General features: G+C 33.8%; 1 protein-coding gene across 1 annotated transcript; it reads right to left on the reverse strand.

The window, feature by feature from the left end:
• Positions 1 to 7,078: 7,078 nt before the first annotated feature.
• On the reverse strand, positions 7,079 to 10,193 carry LOC139510464 (uncharacterized). The gene is made up of 4 exons (XM_071297043.1): positions 9,735 to 10,193; positions 9,085 to 9,182; positions 8,512 to 8,647; positions 7,079 to 7,218 (listed from the first exon to the last, which is right to left on the reverse strand). Exons 1-4 carry the CDS (start codon positions 10,177 to 10,179, stop codon positions 7,118 to 7,120), a joined length of 780 nt encoding a protein of 259 aa, XP_071153144.1. The 5' UTR covers positions 10,180 to 10,193; the 3' UTR covers positions 7,079 to 7,117.
• Between the last annotated feature and the right edge of the window lie 14,345 nt (positions 10,194 to 24,538).

The raw sequence follows: 24,538 nt of genomic DNA on the forward strand, positions 1-24,538 counted from the left end.
CCCCTTTATACGCCATAACTCATAGTGGTGATCCTTATAAAGGATGCTTATACGGAGACAAGAAGAAGAAGAAGAATGACAAAACTATTTTATTTATTAATACTACTTTTTCTGTTAAGTCTGTTTTTTATGATATACATTTGACGTGACTCTGTACTTATCTATCCCGTCATACTTTGAACCACATAATTATTTTATTTATTATTATTACTTTTACTGTTTAGTCTGTGTTTTGTTATATCTACTCTACGTGACTCTGCATTTATATATGCCGTCATACTTTAAACGACAAAAATATTTTATGTCTACCTGTGCGAATTTCAAATGCGCAATTTTACACCATTCCTGAAGACCTTCCATCCTTTATGGGTAGATTTTACATAGATAAATAAAGTCGTATAAGATAATCAAAATGAGGATGTTAAATTTGATGTATGCTTTTTTGTGCTTCTTCGTTACATTTGTTGTTTTTATAGTGATTAAGATGGTAACACAATGTTGACTGCTGAACCCCTATTTTGACATTTTTACTTATTGAGTCTGTTTGTTTTCTTGACACATCGTTGACAATTAATGTAATGGAATTTGATGCGACTGTCATACAAGTGAGAGGTCTAGCTAGCTATAAAACCAGGTTCAATCCACCAATTTCTACATAAGAAAATGCCTGCACCAAGTCCGGAATATGACAGTTGTTATCCATTGTTTGATGTGTTTGAGCTTTTGATTTTGCTATTTGATTATGACTTATATCTAGAAATTGACTATAAGGGTCGGTTGTAAACAAAACTTTACGTTAAAAGAGATGATTTCAGCTTTCCAATTGTGAATTTCAATTTTAAACCAAGAGTTCCAAATGATGAAGTTGAAATCATCGCTTTGTAAATTTTACGGACACCATCACGAGTTGGTTGACCGTTATGGAATATCCGTTTCACAGATGATATCGGATATGTTCCTTATGTCGTAACTACAATCCCGTTCCCTTTTCACGAATGTGACCTACCGAATTAGACTATTTACCCCTATTTGTGACATTTTTACCTATTGTTTTTGATTGTTTTGTTAACACATCGTTGTCAATATAATGAAATTATATGCGACTGTCATACAAGTGAGAGGTTTACCTAACTTTAAAACTAGGTTCAATCCACCATTTTATACACAAGAGAATGTCTGTTCCAAGTCAGGAATATGACAGTTGTTATCCATTCGTTTGATGTGTTTGGACTTTTGATTTGGCCATTTGATTTTGGACTTTCCTTTTTGAATTTTCGTCGGAGTTCAGTATTTTTGTGCTTTTACTTTTTTTTTATGGCTCACAAACCTCCCACTTGCATACCAAAATTTTTATAGTTCCGTTGTATATCAATAGTGGGTGTTATTTTTCTTATGTGAATGTACTGATGTTGTGTCTTGATGGACAGACATTATCCTTTTTTCTATCATAATACATCAATGTGACAATTATTGGGACCAAGCAGTCAAAACGTTGTACAAACATAGCAAACATACATAACAACTTACTGAAAAATTTAAACAAATAAATCTAGCGAAGAAACCAACAGAAACGTTGTATTTTTTTAACCTTGCAATCAAAAAACGATGAACAGACCCTTCTGAACTCACGTGAATTCGTGATTAAATAAAATATTATAACAGTAAACATAATATTGATTTGTTTGTCACATGCTCAACGAAAATTCTATCTCTATAAGAAAGAAAGAGGTTGTTACCATACTATTGTACTCTTCGTCCAAATATTTATAGATATCAACAATTGATGAGCTCTATTAATTATACTGTTCATGCAAAAACTATAAAGATTTATAAAAATTATAAACGTGAGAGTCACTCCTTCTGGATAGTTTGTAATTTAATGTTTATGTTTGTATTGTTCACATGTGCTTTAATAGTTAATATAATTGTTTATACATATATATTCTCTGTAACTATGTTATTTGTAGTTTATAAGAAATAAAATTTATTCATTCATTCATTCATTCATGAGCAAAACAAATGACTATTCGGAAGTATTTTCAATTCCTAAAAAATCCCATAAACACACAGTAAAGTAAACACATATAAGAACAAACATCTAAATTTTTGAATAACTTTACAAATCGATCACTCAACTCAAGTACAGCTGTAAAAAAATTACCAAGACTGAAAACACAATTCAACTCGTCGTATTAATCCTATAAAACATATTGACAAATTATATATAATGTTCCGAAATAACGCAATACCGGATTGGTAATTGACTCTCATCTAGCATTAAGACATTATCAAATTCGTAAATCATTGGTCATATTATTTTTATAGCCATAAAACTTTACAAAATGAGAATTTGACAAAAGATACACAAAAATAATGCCAACTGAAAAACACACATATTCAAGAAATATAAAAGTGCATTTGAATAAGGTAACCACAAAATTTGCAGAGTAAAAATAATAAAGCGTCCATTTGTTCTTTGTTTTTGTTGGCAAATGATGCGTCTTTTTTAATTCTCTATATATCAAAGTGAGGATATCGGACTGATGTGTTGCAGAATCAGTGATAGATTCTGAAAAGTTTTTTGTGATTTTTCTGGTTTTTACTCTCTCAGTTACATTTACAGATCAGAAAAAAAATATTCTAGATTCGAGTTCGTCATTTGCAATTCCTCGGCGTGAATTGTTAATTTCGATATTGTGGAATAGAAAATGAAAAACCGTTCCTCAAATGTTAATAAATAAATTTGGTGTATTTACTGTCTTCTGATTGGTTAAAAGAATTAGCTTTATTTTCAATGTTATCAATTTTTATGGCGACACGCCCACTCTAACGTTGTGTATTCATACGCAAACATCTGCGTACGTTGTTATTCGTATTAATTCACATCTTTGAACCTTATTTTTGATAGAAATTTATGTATAATGAATGGTTATAATTTATTTTGAATTTATTGAACCATAAAATTAATTTTTGACTCTTCACATTTAACATAATCCGCTTCGCGGATTATTCAATGTGAAGAGTCAAAAATTAATTTTATGGTTCAATAAATTCAAAATAAATAATAGCCATTCATTAATTGTGGAAATGCGTTCAGCCTTAAACGATACCATTGATTATATAGATGTCACTGTGTTCCTTTCAATGCATATATTTGTATAACTAACGATCCGTTATTTACGCAAACTGTTTGTAAAAACTGCCATATGAGGCTCACATGATAACATAAACGGTATTAACAGATACACATTTTGACAATAAATGTATCTTTTGTGATGCTCATAACAAAAATAGCAGCAAAAACAAAGATTATAAAAAAGCTATAATCTATAAAAGGTGAGTCTACGTAAATAAATGTTCAACAAAAACAGAATGTTTTCCCTGAAAAACGTACTCTAGTTCAGGATGGTTTAAAAACGAAAGATTTTTTAAATTCATTTCATATTTCGGTTTTGAACTGACCGTCGCTGATGAGTCTTATGTAGACGAAACACTCGTCTGGCGTATTGCATTTTAAGCCTGATACCTTTTATAACTATTAACACCACTGGGTATATGCCACTGCTGGTTGACGTTTCGTCCGCGATCGCATCAACATTCCAGTAGTCAGCACTTCGATGTTGACATGAAAATCAATTATATAGTCATTTTTATTAACTTACTGATTGCAAACGTATGAATTATTTGAAATACCAAGGATTTTCTTAACCCAGGCAAAGATAACCTTAGCGGCGTTTGCCACAACGTTTTGAAATTTTGGGTCACCAATGCCCTTCATCTCTGCACTTGTTTCGATTCCAACAATTTAGATATGAGCGTCACTGATGAGTAAAATGTAGGTGAAACGTGCGTCTGACGTTTTAAATTATAAGCCTTGTACCTTTTAATAACTATTTACACCACTGGGTTGATGTCACTGCTTGTAGAAGTTTCGTCCCAGAGGGTATCATCAGCCCGCTAGTAAGGACTTCGATATTGACAGGAAAATCAATTATATGGTAATTTTTGTTAACTTACTGTTTGCAAACGTATGAAATATTCGAAATACTAAGGATTTTCTTATCCCAGTCATAAAAAACCCTAGCCGTATTTGGCCCAACTTTTTGAAATTTTGATTCATCAATGCTATTCAACTTTGTACTTGTTTGTCTTTCCAACTGTTTTGATCTGAGCATCACTGATGAGTCCTATGTAGACGAAATGTGCATCTGGCGTTTTAAATTATAAGCCTTGTACCTTTGATAACTTTTTACACCACTAGGTCGATGCCACTGCTCGAGGATATCACTAGCCCAGTAATCAGCTCTTTGGTGTTGACTTGAATATTAATTATGTGGTCATTTCTATAAATCTACCATTTGCAAAAGTATGAATTTTTCGAGATGCTAAGGATTTTTTTTATCCCAGGCATAAATAACCATAGCCGTATTTGGCACAACATTTTGAAATTTTAGGTCATCAATGATCTTAAACTTCACTTTGTACTTGTTTGTCTTTCGAACTATTTTGATCTGAGCGTCACTGATGAGTCTTATGAAGACGAAACGCGTGTCTGGCGTAATAGATTATAAGTCTGGTACCTTTGATAACTATTTAGTGAATTTACCTTGCTTTGCGTCTGTTGTTTTCTCGCAATCGATTTATGAATTTAAAACAGCGGTATACTACTGTTGCCTTTATGTGAGCTGATTGTGGTCAAATGTAAAAGTTTATTGGCTCTAATATAAGTTTTAAAGGGGGAGGGTTGGGATCCCGCTAACACGTTTAACCCCGCCACTTTATTTAAGTATGTGCCTGTCCCAAGTCAGGAGCCTGTAATTCAGTGGTTGTCGTTTGTTTTATGTGTTACATATTTGTTTTTTCATTTTTTTTTATATGAATAAGACCGTTAGTTTTCTCGTTTGAATTGTTTTACATTGTCTTATCGGGGCCTTTTATAGTTGACTATGCGGCATGAGCTTTGCTCATTGTTAAAGGCCGTACGGTGACCTATAGTTGTTAATGTCTGTGTCATGTTGGTCTCTTGTGGACATTTGTCTCATGGGCAATCATACCACATCTTCTTTTTTATATTTGAACAATCCTGAACAACTTTTGCAATGCTCAAATGACAAGTTATTTCATATTGTTAAGGAATAGACATCCGTGTTGAAGGCCGTACTTTAACCTATAATGGTTTACTTTTTTAAATTGTTATTTGGATGGAGAGTTGTCTCATTGGCACTCACACCACATCTGCCTTTATCTATTTATCGGAATGACAAATACAATTTATTATTAATATAGAATGTGGTATGATTGCCGATGAATTAACTCTTCAAAAGAGACCAAATGACACAGAAATCAACAGTTATGTGTCACTGTACGGCATTGACAATGTGCAAAGCCCATACAACATTGTCAGCATTATCTGCTCACATTTCCGGATTCACTGATATTCACCAGTTTTGTTTGGGATTCGTGTTGTTCCATTATGTGTTTTGATTTCAGTTTTGTTTTACTACTTCCTCTTTTGCAATGGTTTTGTCAGTTACAATTGGTTTTAATGTTCATTTGGTACATTTCGCTTCTCTTTTATTTATTCGTTCTCTCTTTTCCAAAGTTTTTCTGTGATCCGTAGATCATAACCAGATTTTGGTGTGGTTTGTGTTCTTCAGTCTTTACTTTTCAACGTAGTGTTTTTGTACAAATCGTAATTTTTTATTTCTTTGTCTTGACGTGAGTTCCGTCCGACCTATGGGTTTTGAATGTTTCACTTAGTACCTTAAGTCCTGTGTAACATTAGTAGAAATACTTTTTGTTGATATGACCGATTATCATGAGTAGAATGTTCTGCTCTTTGGCGTGTTCATTATCCGTTTACAATTCAAACCCAAATTACCGTAAAAAAGATTGCCAACTACTGTTGGGTTTCATAACCATGTACATATAGGGACATACAATTATCAGAATACTCATGAACAAAAAGAAAAATTCCATTAGAAGGGACACACAGTAAGTTACTTTTTAAATAATATAGGATAAAAAAAGAAATAATTATGACAACAATCATGTTCAATGAATGGTATTAAGCCAAATTGTCTATTTCGTTTATGTATTAAAGATAGTGCATGATGAATAGACATGTACATGTAAAAATGCACACTTGGAGATTTGGACTTTAATGAAAATTGTAAGATCTTAAAGAATTTTAAACAAATAAAATATGTGTTAGTCAGTAGTGTCGTATTTATTTAAAAGAAGTTTGATGAGTAATTTTCAACGAACTGTCAATCTGTATGACGATTCAATTACCAGTTCACGTACTGTGCTATCTGTAAACTCCTGCCTCTTTTTTTTTTAATATGTTTTTATAACATTTTAAAAGTCATTTTCATATTTTTAAGAGTTCATATGCAATGAACTTTTTACAGGTTGGACCATCAGTAGGTAAAAATAGACAATATTGAACCGTCCTTGAGTTATAAAAATACCACACTTTGAACTTTATCATATACACGTTTTGTTTTGTTATACAAAGACAATGCAAAGAATACAGTTCAAGCCTTTTTACATTAAAATAAAAACCCGAAATATTTGTGTAAATATAAAAAAGAAGATGTTGTATGATTATCAATGAGACGACCCGCCACAAGAGTCCTAAATGACACAGAAATTAACAACTATAGGTCACAGTACGGCCTTCAACATTGAGTAAAGCCTATTCCACATAGTCAGCTACAAAAGGCCCCGAACTGACAATGTAAAACAATTCAAACGAGAAAACTAACGGCCTAATGTATGTACAAAAAATGAATGAAAAACAAATATGTAACACATAAACAAACGAAAACCACTGAATTACAGGCTCCTTTTTGTTTTATATGTCTTGCTTTTTTCTGTTTTCCTGCTTTAAATTGCATTTTGTGTCAACTATGTTTGTCGTTCGTCAACTAGTCAGTTTTAATTCTTTTTTTGTAACTTCCTTTTTTTTATTGGCCAAAACATATGACTGGGTACAATTTCTAACAATGTCATGAACTGTGTCCTACAATTAAAATATTACCACAAAGTGCGTACATCAAATAAAAAAAACCAATAAATTTAATCGATTTTATTTTCTTTTGCAACAATCTCATCAGTAGTGTGGACACTTTGCATAACCGCAGTGAACACGTTCTGGAGGATAACATTGATCTATGTTGAAATACCTGTAGCGACTTCGCTTTGTTGTGTACCCTAAAATATAAATAGTATTAATGACATTTCTATCACAGACAGTTATTTTCTATAGTCTTTTGAAATCGGCATGAAAACCTAATAGCGGCTTAATAACAAAATAGGCGATATATTATCAAAACGAGATGATGTTATTTACGAGTTCATTTATTTGACAGCAATTCGGCATGACCACATCAAGATATAACAAAATGCTTTCTGCACTATCAGTGACAGTTGTGGCAATATAAATCTTCTCATATCTTCCTAACGTTGCATATTATTTTATTTTAAAGAAGAGCAAATATATTGCTGCTTTATATGCGGATACCTTTTACATCATAATTAGTTTAATGTTTTGATCAAGGTTTTGTGTTTACTATATTTCATGATATATGCCACTCGATAAGATATCAAAAAAACTTTCAACACGACGTTTTTTCATTTATTAAAGATGGCAGTACAATTAAAATAACACTTGATAAACTTTATGTTTGAAGCACACTTATTCATTTCCTTTCGTCATGAACACTAGCAAAAATTAGGCAAGTGTTCATATGTATTTCAATGTGTAAGTTAAAAAAGAACCATTATGAAAATTGAGGTATTACTCAGTCAGATTTGTCTGAGGAATATCTTTCGTACGTTTCTCAATAATTTCAAAATTTATCAAGGTCGATTTAAGAAATGTGTTTTATGGAATCACGTGTTCAAAAGCCGAGTTGATGATGTAATCGGAGACAAGCAGCGATATTGACTCAATGCATGTAAATCAAAATACACTTGGTGCATTTAAATACAATATCAGGACTTGGGTTTAACATAAACTACAATATATAGATAAAAAATATGAGCAAACAAATGTACCACTTACTAGTGCTCCTCATCATTGATTGAAAAAAATTATGTCCAGCAGTTCATTATCTAGAGCTGTATATTTAAGATAATAAACTACTCATATGATCTAATAACACAGTACTGTATGATAGGCCGACACACTCAAATGGACCAAATACCTTAGATTAGATAACACTTCACAGGCGAACTCATAATTTTGAGTTCAAATCGACTAGTATTTTTTCTTTGAACCTTGCATATTGCAGGCTTAAGGGGGGGAATCGAGACAAGCCAACTTGTAGGTCTTAGATTCAACTGAAATCCAGTCTACATATAGTAAGTATAACAAATACTACACATGAATCAAAATCTAGAATATACAACATGGTTTAGAAGATCAAAAGCATAGCCAGATATTTGGATCGTGTGGGAAATTCTTAGATATGATATTGAAACAAATTAAAAATTGCTATTAACCTCTGACGATATAACATTCTCCTTCTTTCATTCGATCAAAAGGTCCACAACCGGCACCTACATTTTTAAGTGTTTCAAGTCTAGCCATTGGTTGGCTGCTGCCTCTCCCACTGTACGGCTCCTTTTTCTTGTCATTCTAAACACATGCAATATAAGAGATAAATAAAATTCGTAATGACAGATTAATTAAATTCCTTTTTGTAGATATCGCTGAATAATACTTTAGGTTGTATTTTCTGCAAGGTTTGTAATGCTTATTTAAATGCAGTATATCTAATTATTAAATAACTTTAACGGAAATTTCCTATGCATTAGTAAAACTCGTTATAAGTTCATTAAAAAAAATGAAACTCGACTTGATATTTAATATCTTACTGCTTCAAATGGATACATAAAAATTGGCAAAACGTCAGGGTTGCAAGATATGAAATCCCAGCTAAAAGTTAATGTGTGACAGTGCTTATATAAAATATATAATAATATGCTAAACTTTATAACTTTTTTAGATGGTTTATCAAATAAATGTTACATGATGTTTGTGTCAGATGCTTTCGTTGCATAAATATCACTAACCTGACAAACTGTCAAAACATCAGTATGAATAGAAACAAATCCATTTCGTCTGTGATCTCGTGGTTTATAGTTTTTAGTAACCAATTTGATAACGAACACTGCAAATTGACAAGTATTGAATATATCATTATGTATCTATTAAATAACAGTGATCGTGTATTTGAAATCACATTGGCGGGGAAAAAACATGTTTTTCTTTATTGTTTTATTACTATAATCACTATACACCAAATATTTGGTCAAAACTAAGGCCCCCAACCACGGTAACACTAGGTAAACTTCATTATGTTTTCTTTCTTTTTCACTTTACAATATACATGAAATAACTCGCACATAAAGTCTTGTCTATTTTGTTATCCTAATTTGACCCTTAATAGAAATGATTCTAACGCTTTTACCCTAACAAAACAGTTTACTGGAGATGCGTTTTCAATAACACTGGAAGTCAATACTATACAAAAACGTTTAACATTACAAAACTGATTGATGAAATTTATGTTCCCATTAGGGTTTTGCATTAAAAGTGTATCTTATATAACTTAATTTTAAATAAATTTTAAATTTGAGATGACTCTGAATAATTGTACATGCTACAAAACCTTTCATATGCTATTCTTAGTAATAGAATATATGCAGATCTAATAACTTACCAAAGTCAATTTTCTTATGAGGTTTGCTACACGGGCAATGCTTTTGGTAGTAATCATAGCCATACTGTGCAGGTTGACCCTGTCCTGCATAATAGGGATCAACACCTCCTCCATATTGTGGGGCACCACCTCCTCCGTATTGGGGAGCACCACCTCCTCCATATTGTGGGGCACCACCTCCCCCATATTGAGCACCACCTCCAACGTAATGAGGATCACCATCATTAACTGTATGATGGGGATCACCTCCTGTTACTGTATGATAGGGATCACCACCTGTTACTGTATGATGGGAGTCACCACCTGTTACTGTATGATGGGGGTCGCCACCTGTTCCTCCATCATGCGGGTGACCACCTCCTCCAGGATAGTAGTTATATACAGGATCATATGCAGTCACCACAGCAAAAATTACAAAGAAAAGGACTGCAACATATCTTGACATATTTGTTTTCTGTTCTGTCTACAAAATATGTCATTCACATTTAATGTAACGAAGAGGGTCACGTTGAAGAGGGTATATCGGGGTTATGGGTGACAACTATTTAAAATGTATTGGAAGTCATTTGTGCGTTTTAACCCAGCAATAATTAAAACAGTGATCAGTCACTTATATTGTTTATATTTGCATGATACTGTGAATAACAAAGGAGCATCTCAGAAAATTTTACAATCTTCAGTCCACCAAGTATTAAAGAAAGGAACTATATTATGATTTCAAGAAAAAAAATCAAAGATTGTAAAGGCATAAAATAAACATTCATACACAAAATGCTTTGAAAAATGTACTGGTGAGATTTTGGAGGAACATTATTTAGAGAAAAATGGAATAATCTTAATCCGATAGGCAGCATGATTGTCAAAGGGAGAGAGAGTTGTTGCGTCGACAAGTTTGATGTCTCATGTTATTCATGCATTACACGCCATGAAAATACAAACTCAGTCTCACTGTTTAGCTATATATGCAATATGACAAAAACTTAACATTTCTAGAGCAGACTAGTATTATTGTATGAATTTATTTAAGGCCACAAAAACTACCCTCTTATGACTTAGTTAAAGACACGTCGTATTGGTCAATCAGTTCCAAGAGATGATTGTAAAGCTCATGTCAATTCTTAGATTATTTGTTTTACCAGGCACTTAAATAGTAATTTGTTATGTGAATAAAAAGATAAGTATCTACTATATTGTATGGTAAAACATGATAAATAATCCAATACATTAAAGATAAGTTTTTCAGCGATAAACAACTTGTTAAATGGAATAAGTTATGTATACAACAATGCCTTACCTCAATGAAGAACAAGATACCAAAAAAGTCAGGTTTGAATAAAAAGTGATGACATCCAGCTACTTATATACGTTTTTACCTGGTATGTTTGGTTCTCTACATTGTAACAGATGAGAATGAAAAGGTCAATAGACAGTTCGTTCCTCGGTGACCATTAATAAAAAAAAAATAGGTATACTCGTGTATTCATTTTTTATGATGTTGAAACCGTTTGACCTTTTCAATATTTTTTCGCCTTTTTAACACACGATTTGGAATAGGTGAATCACCCTGTATAACCCCGATACAGATGAAACCGGACGTTGACGCGCTCGAATCGAACACATCGTGTAACACTGAGTTCAGACAGTAAGAAATTAATACTTTTAAAGAAAATCCAATATCTATTCTTCGGATATTTTGCTCCAATATATTCTTTGCCATAATACTCATTAGTTACTAAAAGGTTTTTCAAATATGTGGAATTTTTATATACAAACATCAAATAACGCACTACGATATCAATGATAAAACGTGCTTGGTATTTTTAAATATTCAAAACTTAATGTTTCTTGTACCTCATAGTTTTTATAACATACATATTTGAAAATTTCATAGTTAAAATTTACAAACTTATAAAGGTCGTATGTTTGTGTTGTGTCTAGAAACAAAAAAGTACACGTTTTAAAGTGTCTTTATGTTCATGTTGTGTACGCTTCGTTGTCATTACACCTTTTTATACTGTACGCTTCGTTGACACAATATTGCGTTTGTCAATGAATTTTACGTGTATGAAATAATGCTTTGATATGATTATAACCAATATGCATGTTTAAAAAATAAATAATTTACCACCATAACATGCAGACAGCAACCCATAATATCCGTTGTATTGTCGAAACACTCTTGGAGGTATTTTGTACATGTAAAAAAAATCTTTATGTATACGAAAGTTGAATTGGTAGAAATACATTAACTCGACAGATGCAAATATGACTAAGCATACAGATACACACGTCCGAATATCTAATTTGATAGCATTTCAGAAAATGTTTACCATACGACAGTCAATGTACGGTTAGGGGTGGGTTAGGTGCCCGCTAACATGTTTAATCCCGCCATATTCTGTATGTGCCTGTCTAAAGCCAGGAGCTTGTAATCAGTGGTTATATATATTTTTGTGTTCACTATTGCAAAAAGTAGGCTGTTAGTTTTCTGTGTTATTTTTTAGCTGACTATGCGGTATGGGCTTTGTTCATTGTTGAAGGCCGTACAGGGACCTATAGTTGTTCATTTTTGTGTCGTCTGGTCTCTTGCGAAGAGTTGTTTCAATACCACATCTTCTTTTTGATGTAGACGGCAATCAAAAACAATTAATGGATTATAGGCTTTTGGTCTGAATCTCAGAGGCGGGTCCAAGGGGGTCATAGATTACAATAGAGTTACATTAAGGCTAGAGAATATGTGTATACAATGAACATGTAACTTATAGCCGTCAATAGTAATACAGTTTCTTGAATGAAAAGATATAAAGATGAAGAGATACTTCTTAATATTAACTGAATTGCTTTCTTCGATTATGTATTTTTTGTTTGTTTATTTTTTAAGGTATAAAGATAATGCTTAGTTTCCTCGAACATTACAGTCTTTCTACTGTGATGCGAAAATTTACATGATTGGTAATTCTGGTACTTTAAGCACCTAGAAGTCTATACCCACCCATATGCATTTCATTCAAATTTTGACTTATTTCGGAGAAGACCAAAAGGACCATATTTATATTCCCCAGTTACCTTTGGCGTCATCGGTAAATTATGCAATTGAGCAAAGCATCAATCAGTAACCATCAACCTAACCTTACACATTTGCTTAGTTTCTTTTATCATGTCTTAATAGTTATCAATAAAAAATTGAAACGTTTCACAGTTGATACTTTACAATTTCTGGACCCCTTTATTTGTTAATGACACGCGTGCGTAATAGCTGATTGTTGTCTGCTTAACGTTCAAGATAAGCACAAAGTAGCAACACATACTACATGTATGTCCTGGAAGGAGGCCCTCCGGAATTACGTCAGAAAAGTTTGGACTGCCACTTGATAAAATGAGGTAAATTGAATAAGGACACAAATGTTGCCTTTCAACAGGCCATTTATGGACCTCTCAAAAGGTTTTTCAAGGGTTCGTAAAGTACACGAGACATTGTATCGTATATTCCCATTCGTCCTTTGACGATAGTTTATGTATACTTCTTAATATAAGTCAGACCGTACGCATACGGTCCGACCGTATAAGTAATTTGAAAAAGTACCATACGGCCCAGACCGTACTCGTACGGTCCAAATACTCATACGGTCTGGAACATAATCACAGACTAATACTTTAGATACACATGATTTACCTCTTAGTTTTAATTCGCTTTGAAATAACTATCAGTTACTACAATTACTCTTTTGTCGAAATTTTATGTATATGGTTTTTGTGCCTTGTACCGACATTTTGAGTTGAGCCAATTGCAACTGTACAGGGTTTTTTATGTGTTTTTTTTTATAAGTTGTGCTGTTACACCAGTGTCCCAGGTTAAGGAGAGGGTTGGGGGCTCACATGTTTAATCCCGCCGCATTTTTTCGTGTCGGTCCTACGTCATGGGCCTGTATAACATAGGTCATATAGATCTGTCATATTTTTTTTCTTTGATAAATATACATAAGTTATAAATAAATAACCGTTAGTTTTCTCGTTTTTATTTTTTCACATTTTTTTTATATTGGTGTCTTTTATAGCCGACTATATGGTATAGGTTTTCCTCACTGTTAAATGTTGTACATTGAACTATAATAATTGCTTTATTCACCCACTTCATTTAAACTTTGGTGGAAAGTTGTATCACTGGCCATCACACCACATCTAAAAAGCTTTATATGTATAAATAAAAAAAAAAAAAAAAAAAAAAAACACCCATAGATAAAGCCATCAAAGGCATTCGGCAAACAAAGTTCAACGAGCTCCTATGTCTGCTTTCGTCTATGCGAATTTGGACCAACATCAGCATTTTGAAGAGCCTCAAATTGTGAAAAGGAAGTCATTAATGTTTTAATGACTGTTCTATACTTTTTGAAACTTTATTTCCTCTGGAATATATTTATCAACTGTTCATTTCATCTGGAATAACGTTGAAAGTCCCAATTTTCAATAGAAACATTCCTATCAGATGTACGCTGGTTGAACACTGCAATTTTGGCTTTGGGTGACTGGTGACTTAAGTTATACTATTTTGACTAATTTAAAGGATAAACATTTACAATAAAATACAGAAAAAGGGTTGCCGACATCATCTCGAATACCTTGACAAGAAAGTGATTTGTGACGGTTTTTGTCAACGAACTGTACAGTGATTTTTTTAAAAAGCACAACGAACGCGACACATTTAGTGGAACGAACAATACAGTAAGAGAAAACTTATTTACTATGATATTGCGTTTATTCTTAGTTCTAGGGAACATTTGAAGGCACGTAGTAATTCAAAGTATAGTTATTTGTTATTGCTTAAGGTATTAATACGCAAAGGTGTATGCACGAAAAGATATTCAGCATTGTTTATCTCATAAAACGTATGAAATTGCACCATGTCTGTGCGTTTTGCATCTAGCAGTTTTATCAAACGTTCTATGCAATATTTAAAACTAACAACAATTGTATAATTGAATAAATAAACTAGCATGCACATTGACATATTTATATATACTCAAATAAGTTCTAGAGAGGCATTCCAAATTGTTGTCATCCTAAATATTGTCCTGATTATCGCTTCGAACGCGTCAACGGCCGGTTTCATTTGTATCGGGGTTATACGGAGTGTAAATACTCAATTAATATTTGCTGATTGAAAGCTATGATTGAAAGCTATGCCCCAATCCATGATACCCAATATGAAGTTAAGATTTCATAAACATTTAGTAAATATCTAGAGACATAACCCCCTCTAATAAAAATGACAAGCTAAAGTATCTGTTCTATGTAATACTAGGGTGTCAAGCAAACACTTTATTGATTACGTTTTACATAATAAAATTGAGAAAGGAAATGGGGAATGTGTCAAAGCGTAAGCGTATTTACAAGTAATATTATATTGATTTGTTTGTCATATGCTATACAAACCTTCTTTTCCTATGAGCTGTATTCGTGCTCATGTCTTATCTATCTGAAATACGTGTAGAGACTTTATGAATCAGATGTTGGGAGTAGCATTTTACCGATTTCTGATGTATGAATTAGGCAGATGTTTTTGTCATCATAAAACATTTTAAAAGGGGAAAACCAACGGTTTAATCTATATTAAAAAACGATAAACGAGAAACACGTATAAATTACATAAACAAACGACAACTACTATACATAAGATTCCTGACTTAGGACAGGTGCTAACATTGGCAGCGGTATTAAACGTTTGAATGGTACCAAACCTTCTACCTTTTTCTGAAACAATAGTAGTCATAGAAAAACACACGATAAGATATCAAGTGGAATGCTTAACTCATAAAACAAACGTAAATTAACACACTATGAACGAATTAATTTGATCTGCGATACTTATATATATATATCTTCGTATTTCTGCACTCAGTAACAACTTTGACTAAAACGTGCCGTTGCACGCGTGGCTTATTTACAATTTAAAAGAAATAAAATGTTCAGTAATATTACGTTACATTAAATTGGTGCATGGAAAAAAAAAATATATATAAAAAAGTAAAATCACAAAAATACTGAACTTAGAGGAAGATCAATTGGGAAAGTCCATAATCACATGGCAAAATCAAATAACAAAACGCATCAAAAACGAATGGACAAAAACTGTCATATTCCTGACTTGGTACAGGCATTTTCAAATGTAGAAAATGGTGGATTAAACCTGGTTCTATAGCGCTAACCCTCTCACTTTAATGACAGTCTCATCAATTTCCGATATTTTTACATTGATGCGTTAAATAAACAGACACAATAAATATAACAGTGATTTAATTAAAAACTCTTTTTTGTTGTTGTGAATTGTTATTATCCTATGTAAATTTCTCGGTAAAACTATGTACATGTTATGCAGTTTTTTTAGAATATATGTGAAAGAGCAGATAGAGAGATCTGCTCTTTGAAGCCGTCGACCTTTGTACAAATGATTGCTGATGTAGGTCGTAGGTTCCATTGTACTATTGTATGTGGATATACACATCTTCCTATATCTATAGAAAGACAACTTGTAAGAGTCTTTATTTGTTTGAATTTGTTTAAAGTGGTTGGTATGTTTATGTCTTGTTCTATTGTCTGATTTAACTAGACGGTCTTTAGGGTAGATTGCTATGTGTTGGTATATGATTTATAGAACATCCCTAGTCTTGTTTGTATTTGTCTCAATTGTAATATAGGCCACTGTATATTTGCAGACTATTTTAAGAATCAAACATAAATGGCTAAATCGAAAAATAAACCGTAAGGCTTTTATGGGCAGACAAAATGACATACCAACACTTGTTTACTTGTCTGTTATTTGTCGTATTGTTGTATATGAAATGTGTATATTTCTTGACCTGGTTAAACTCTACATATATCTAGACAGTCAGTCTTAACCGATATTATTGACAATATAGAAAAAAGTAAAACAACAAAAAAATCAAAACGGAAAGTTTCTAATCAAACGGCTAAATCAAATGATAAAACACGTGAAACGAATGGACAACAACGGTCATATTTCTGACTTGGTGTAGGTTTGACTGTGTTCCTACCAATGCACATTGGTACTGCTAACGACAAGGAGTAAAACAGTTCCTGAGGCTGATATAATATCATACACGGTACCAAATATCTTCCAAGTGCTCCACGAAACCTCTTTCTAAATTATTAACATCTATTTTATCAGCAATCAAAGACGGGCTTCAAAGTTATTGTGAAACTGCTTATTCTAGAGGTGGCGTGAATCAGATGTGGATACTTAAAAATTCCAAAGATCTTTTAGAGTACATACAATCTAACTCTCTTTCATCTTGTAACAGTATTAAAACATTTGACTTTCTACTCTTTACACAAGTATTCCACATTCCAAACTAAAAGACAAATTGAAAGAGTTAGTATTACTTTCCTTCATAAAAAAGAATGACCAACGTAGATACAAGTATCTTGTCTTAGGGAGGGATAAATCCTACTTTGTAAAGAAACATTCTGATTCAAACAAAAAATTTTCTGAAACCGATATTATCAAGATGCTGGATTTCTTGATTGACAACATATTTGTAACGTTCGGAGGACGTGTTTTTCAACAGACTGTCGGCATCCCAATGGGAACAAACTGTGCCCCTCTACCTGCCGACTTGTGTCTTTATTATTATGAGGCTGACTTCATACAGGAACTTCTTAGGAAGAAAGATAAGAAGTTAGCAATATCCTTTAACTCTACTTTCCGCTATATAGATGACGTTCTTTCACTAAACAATTCAAAAGTTGGTGACTATGTGGAACGCATCTATCCAATCGAATTGGAGATAAAGGATACTACAGATACAGTTAAGTCGGCTTCATATCTTGACTTACATCTAGAAATTGACAATGAGGGTCGGTGGAAAACAAAACTTTACGACAAAAGAGATGATTTCAGCTTTCCAATTGTGAAATTTCCATTTCTAAGTAGCAACATTCCAGCAGCACCTGCATACGGGGTATATATCTCCCAATTGATACGATATTCCCGTGCTTGCATTTCCTATCATGATTTTCTTGATAGAGGGTTACTGCTCACAAGGAAGCTATTAAACCAAGAGTTCCAAATGGTGAAGTTGAAATCATCCCTTCGTAAATTTTACGGACGCCATCACGAGTTGGTTGACCGTTGTGGAATAACCGTTTCAAAAATGATATCGGATATGTTCCTTACGTCGTAACTACAATCCCCTTCCCTTTCATGAATGTGACCTACCGAATTAGACTATTTACCGGATTTGTAATCACATAAGCAACACGACGGGTGCCACATGTGGAGCAGGATCTGCTTACCCTTCCGGAGCACCTGAGATCACCCCTAGTTTTTGGTGGGGTTCGTGTTGTTTATTCTTTAGTTTTCTATGTTGTGTCATGTGTACTATTGTTTTTTTGTTTTTGTTTTTCATTTTTAGCCATGACGTTGTCAGTTTGTTTTAGATTTATGAGTTTGACTGTCCCTTTGGTATCTTTCGTCCCTCCTTTAGACAAGCAATGCATATTCAGTGATGCTCGACGCCAAAATTGTTGCAAATCAAAGGCTTGTTAGGTTCAGAAGATAAAAAAGCAATCAAAATATCAAGATTCATTTTCCGTTGTAGAAGATTTTTCCTTGCTTTGTCTCGGTTTAAGCTTATGTTGGTCAAACGTGAACGTTTTAGTATTTTCTATACAAGTTTTAAGATACACCGAAGAACTAAATTTTCGAAATGCACGAATTTTGCATCAATTATATTTGGTAAAAAGTTATTTTATTTGGTCATCGAACTTATTGACAACTCCTTTTTCAATATATATTCCTACTACCGGGAATATGTATTTTACTGATGTCAAAAGATATGTTCCATTGTAGTAACAAAAATCCCATCATCCTTTTTCCCAAATGTGATCTTCCGAATAACAATTATTAAGGAATTTCTCCTTTCATGAGCAACACGAAATATGCCCCATGTATATCATGGTTTGCTAACATTTCCTGAGCACCTGCGATGACCCCGGTTTTGTATGGGGTTCATGATTTTAAATTTCATTTTATTTTAAGTTTCCTTTTTATGACATGCCTTTGTCAGTTTATTTCTGATTTAGGAGTTTAAATATTTTTTTTGTACCTTTCCCTAATCTTTGATCAATTCTCCTTTTTTTGCTAACTTTTCAAAGACAACACCTTGTTGAGTTTGGTGAATCATCCACAGTTTTAGGTTGGTTCGTGTTGTTCAATCTTTAGTTTTCAATGTAATTTTTGTGTTCTTATTTGTCCTTTCGGTATTTTTTTTTTTATTTTTCCTTACAGTTTTGAATGTCTCCTTTAATTTGGTTTCTAAATTAACCTCTGTTTAACCTTTTAAGAAAACTTGTTGTTAATATGAACAATCATTATGATATGATTCAGCGAGAATAAGTTTGTACAACTACTTTGCCTTTCGGTGTGTCTATTATTGAAACTATTATTGCAAAAGAGGGACGAAAGATACCATAGGGACAGCCAAACTCATAAATCGAAAATAAACTGACAACGACTGGCTAAAAATGAAAGAAGACAAACAGACAAACAATAGAACACATGACACAACATAGAAAACTAAAGAATAAGCAACACGAACCCCTGCAAAAACTAGGGGTGATCTAAGGTACTTCAGAGGGGTAGGCAGATCCTGCTCCACATGTGGCACCCGTCGTGTTGCTTATGTTAAAACACATCCGGTAAATAGTCTTATTCGGTAGGTCACATTCATGAAAGGGAAGGGGGCTGTAGTTACGACGTAAGCAACATATCCGATATCATTTGTAAAACTGTTGTTCCATAACGGTCAACCATTGTGAATACGTCGTCGTATTGCAATTTATAATGGGTGAGTGACAATATCGGAAATATATCAGAATTAGAGAGTCAAATGGGCAGTTTTGAATTTGTATTTACTCAATCTATCAAACTATAAACTGTCCTCAGTCTAGGTACATGTTTATTGCAAGTTGATAATAATTCACCAAAAGCTATCTCAGATGTACCATTTAAATCCAAAAAACAAAAACACAATCAACATTTCGATATACCTACTTTGAAGGTATATGACCATGTACAGGGACATGCACTTATCGGAATACTCAGGAACGAAACCAAACCAAATCCAGTATCAGGTTAACTCTGTTATATATGGAATATCTGTATCATTGATGACGACAGATATGTTCCGTCGTCGTATTCACAACCATATCCTACTTTTCTCCGAATTGCTTTGATACCTTTCGTCTAATTTTTATGCATTCGTTTTTTTATGTTTTCCGAGACAACACCTCCTTGCGTTCCGTAGATCATCCTCGGGATTGGTCGGGTTAGTGTTGTTCAGTCTTTAGTTTTCTTTGAAGTGTTTTTGTACTCATTTGTCCTTTTATCGTCTCTCATGTTTTGTCTTGATGTGAGGTCCCTCCGACTCATGGGTTTTTAATATCTTCCTTGGTATCGCAATCAACATCTGTTTAACTTACTAAAAGTATTTGTTTTGTTGATGTGACCTATTATCATTATTTGACCAAAATTGTGCACAATTACTATGCCTTTCGGTGCCTCGTTTATTTAAACTAACATGTATATTGTATGGCATTGTATTGTATAGTAGAAAGTAAAAAAAAAAAAAATTCCGAGGAAAATTCAAAACGAAAAGTCTTTAATCAAATGACAAAAACGAAAGTTCAATCACATCAAATTAGTGTATTTTCATGAAATGGTATAGACTTTTTCTTATGCAGGAATTAGATTTCGGTATCCAGGTTATTCATCAATAAAAAAGAAACCTTTAATTGACGTTTTACGCAAAAAGCAAAAAAAATAATCATAAGGACAAGAGTTAACAGTCAGAACAGTACCTTTAAATCGTCATCGAGATGAAGGACCTATTCACAAGTAATCACCTACCAAACTCTTAACACTTTCGTTTTTACCGGATTTGTAATCACATAAGCAACACGACGGGTGCCACATGTGGAGCAGAATCTGCTTACCCTTCCGGAGCACCTGAGATCAACCCTAGTTTTTGGTTGGGTTCGTGTTGTTTATTCTTTAGTTTTCTATGTTGTGTCATGTGTACTATTGTTTTTCTGTTTGTCTTTTTCATTTTTAGCCATGGCGTTGTCAGTTTGTTTTAGATTTATGAGTTTGACTCTCCCTTTGGTATCTTTCGTCCCTCTTTTATTACCACTGGGTCGATGTCTCTGCTGGTGGACATTATGTCCCCGAGGACATTATCCGCCCAGTAGCAAAACTACAATTGCATGAACTTACGAAGATCAAACAGGAAACTGGCTTGGACGTCGCCCAGTATAAAAAAGTCCGAAACAGACGTCACCATGGACACGGTGTCGTCTGATATGACAGGTGTCCCCTCATCACCAGACATGACAAATATCTCAAACACGACTCATTCAGATCATCGTTCTAGTGACAATATCAATATTACACATATACAGCCATGTTCAGTTCTCCTTAAAGACATTTTGGTTTTTGATGACACAGTACAACACTGTTACATTTCAAAATGTGAGACCAAAGGCTGCAAAACTTCTGCTATTTTAATTACAGATGCTGAATTCACTAGCAGTTTGACCAAGAAGTCATATTTTACCAGAAGTTACGATGATCTGAATTGTAAATCGATAAATGTCGTCTACGGATTAGAGTGCAACCTTTGCGGATTGGTAAACGTCGGTGAAACGAAAGGAAGGCTAAACAAACGTATGTGCGGTCAAAGATCAGACATTAACCTCAATGCTAACGAATTCTATACCAGCATTTCAATCAGCCCGATCATTCCATCGTTTCTATGACAGTTCGCATTATCGAAAAGATATACCATAGCTCTAACAATACTAATCTTTCAACGACTCTCCGTAGACAAAAAGAAGACTACTGGATTAGACAATTGGGAACTGCAACACCGTATGGCTGCAATGACAAAATTGATGGTAAAGGTATTCTATCTATTCCTTCGTGTAACTCGGTTGTGATGAATATTTTCAACTCGACTCCTCGACGTAGACGCAGTCATAGTCATCGTCATTATACATCACCTTCTCTGCATGATGTCTCTATTAATGACTTGCTGTCATTCATACAAAAGCCGTTAGGTATTCATCACATTCGCACGAAACTTTATTCATTACCCCTTTCAAAACTTCATTCTCTGTTCAATTTATGTTTGGAATCCACTGTTACAAACCCTCATTCAAACCAATACAAACTTCAAGCTATAATTTCAGATATTGCAAGTCACAGACTTTTCAAGCCAGTTCGCATTGGAAAAGATGAAAAAAAGAAAAGATCTTTTCTAAATCTTTCCTTTGCCAACAAAGGTCTCGATGGCGTCAACCTAGGCAATATCCTTCATCATAAATTAGTTCAATCGAAAATACCTTATTTCAAAGACCAGTCTGTACCAATAATTTCTTATACCTATACCAAACCTATTGCAACTAAAATTTTCAATTACAAACGCGTTTTGCAAAATCTCGATATTGACGACTTCAAGTCTAAACCTCCTGATTGCACTTGTGCTAGTTCCCAATTCACATATAATCCTGCTGGCCACGTTATTACCGGTGACCTTAACATTGTTAATAACACTTCTCTACGAAATATCCGAAATATCGTGAGCCTAAATCCATCAATTGGAAATACAACTTTAAAATTTTGATGGACTCAGTCGAGGATTATACCAGGCAATGGGCTAAACGTGAAAAAGAAGACGTAGACACTCTATCCGAATGGATTAAGGCAGTGAGGTCGTTAATACAAATCAGAATTAAGAAACTGAATGGGTCCATCAATGCCCATGCTACGTCAATCTTTAAAGACCCAAATGATGCTAAACACTTATCCGACCTCCATGATAAATATGTTGTTGTCCCCGCAGACAAAGCCCCAAATAACATCGTTTTTGTCTGTAAAAGTCACTACATTAATTGCTTGATAAACGAATTAGGTATAGACAATTCACTTGGAAACTCAACATATACCCTCACGACACTTACCAAAGAGGAAATCCTGGATAATCATAGGTCTGTTCTTTGTTCCTTTGGTATTTCAACCAAAGATGAAGAACTGGATCTTCCATCACTGTGTTGGATACCAAAACTACATAAGTGTCCTTACAAACAACGGTATATTGCTGGGTCTTCCAAGTGCTCCACGAAACCTCTTTCTAAATTATTAACATCTATTTTATCAGCAATCAAAGACGGCCTTTAAAGTTATTGTGAAACTGCATATTCTAGAGGTGGCGTGAATCAGATGTGGATACTTAAAAATTCCAAAGATCTTTTAGAGTACATACAATCTAACTCTCTTTCATCTTGTAACAGTATTAAAACATTTGACTTTTCTACTCTTTACACAAGTATTCCACATTCCAAACTAAAAGACAAATTGAAAGAGTTGGTATTACTTTGCCTCATAAAAAAGAATGGCCAACGTAGATACAAGTATCTTGTCTAAGGGAGGGATAAATCATACTTTGTAACAACTTTTTTAAATTTTGGATCCTCAATGCTCTTCAACTTTGTTCTTGTTTGGCTTTATAAATATTTTGATATGAGCGTCACTGATGAGTCTTATGTAGACGAAATGCGCGTCTGGCGTACTAAATTATAATCCTGGTACCTTTGATAACTATTTACACCACTTGGTCGACGCCACTGCTGGTGGACGTTTCGTCCCCGAGGGTATCTACAGCCCAGTAGTCAACACTTCTGTGTTGACATGAATATCAATAATGTGGTCATTTTCATAAATTTCCTGTTTACAAAACTTTGAATTTTTCGAAAAACTAAGGATTTTCTTATCCAAGGCATAGATTACTTTAGCCGTATTTGGCACAACTTTTTTAAATTTTGGATCCTCAATGCTCTTCAACTTTGTTCTTGTTTGGCTTTATAAATATTTTGATATGAGCGTCACTGATGAGTCTTATGTAGACGAAACGCGCGTCTGGCGTACTAAATTATAATCCTGGTACCTTTGATAACTATTGTAAAGAATCACTCTGATTCAAACAAAAAATTCTCTGAAACCGATATTATCAAGATGCTTGATTTCTTGATTGACAACATATTTGTAACGTTCGGAGAACGTGTTTTGCAACAGACTATCGGCATCCCAATAGGAACAAACTGTGCCCCTCTACTTGCCGACTTGTTTCTTTATTATTATGAGGCTGACTTCATGCAGGAACTTCTTAGGGAGAAAGATAAGAAGTAAGCAATATCCTTTAACTCTACTTTCCGCTATATAGATGACGTTCTTTCACTGAACAATTCAAAATTTGGTGACTATGTGGAACGCATCTATCCCATTGAATTGGAGATAAAGGATACAACAGATACAGTTAAGTCGGCTTCATATCTTGACTTACATCTAGAAATTGACAATGAGGGTCGGTTGAAAACAAAACTTTACGACAAAAGGGATGATTTCAGCTTTCCAATTGTGAACTTTCCATTTCTAAGTAGCAACATTCCAGCAGCACCTGCATACGGGGTATATATCTCCCAATTGATACGATATTCCTGTGCTTGCATTCCCTATCATGATTTTTTTGATAGAGGGTTACTGCTCACAAGGAAGCTATTAAACCAAGAGTTCCAAATGGTGAAGTTGAAATCATCCCTTCGTAAATTTTACGGACGCCATCACGAGTTGGTTGACCGTTATGGAATAACCGTTTCACAAATGATATCGGATATGTTCCTTACGTCGTAACTACAATCCCCTTCCCTTTCATAAATGTGACCTACCGAATTAG

This window comes from Mytilus edulis, chromosome 2 (assembly GCF_963676685.1).
Source record: "Mytilus edulis chromosome 2, xbMytEdul2.2, whole genome shotgun sequence".
NCBI lineage: Eukaryota > Metazoa > Mollusca > Bivalvia > Mytilida > Mytilidae > Mytilus > Mytilus edulis.

Bases quoted from the DNA above. Each gene is read 5' to 3' on its own strand.
- LOC139510464 (XM_071297043.1), bottom strand. From the start codon at position 10,179: ATGTCAAGATATGTTGCAGTCCTTTTCTTTGTAATTTTTGCTGTGGTG. The intron at 8,648-9,084 runs GTTAGTGATATT...GCATGTGTTTAG, and splicing joins ATGTTTTGACAGTTTGTCAG to AATGACAAGAAAAAGGAGCC. The intron at 7,219-8,511 runs GTTAATAGCAAT...TTTATATTTTAG, and splicing joins AGAATGTTATATCGTCAGAG to GGTACACAACAAAGCGAAGT.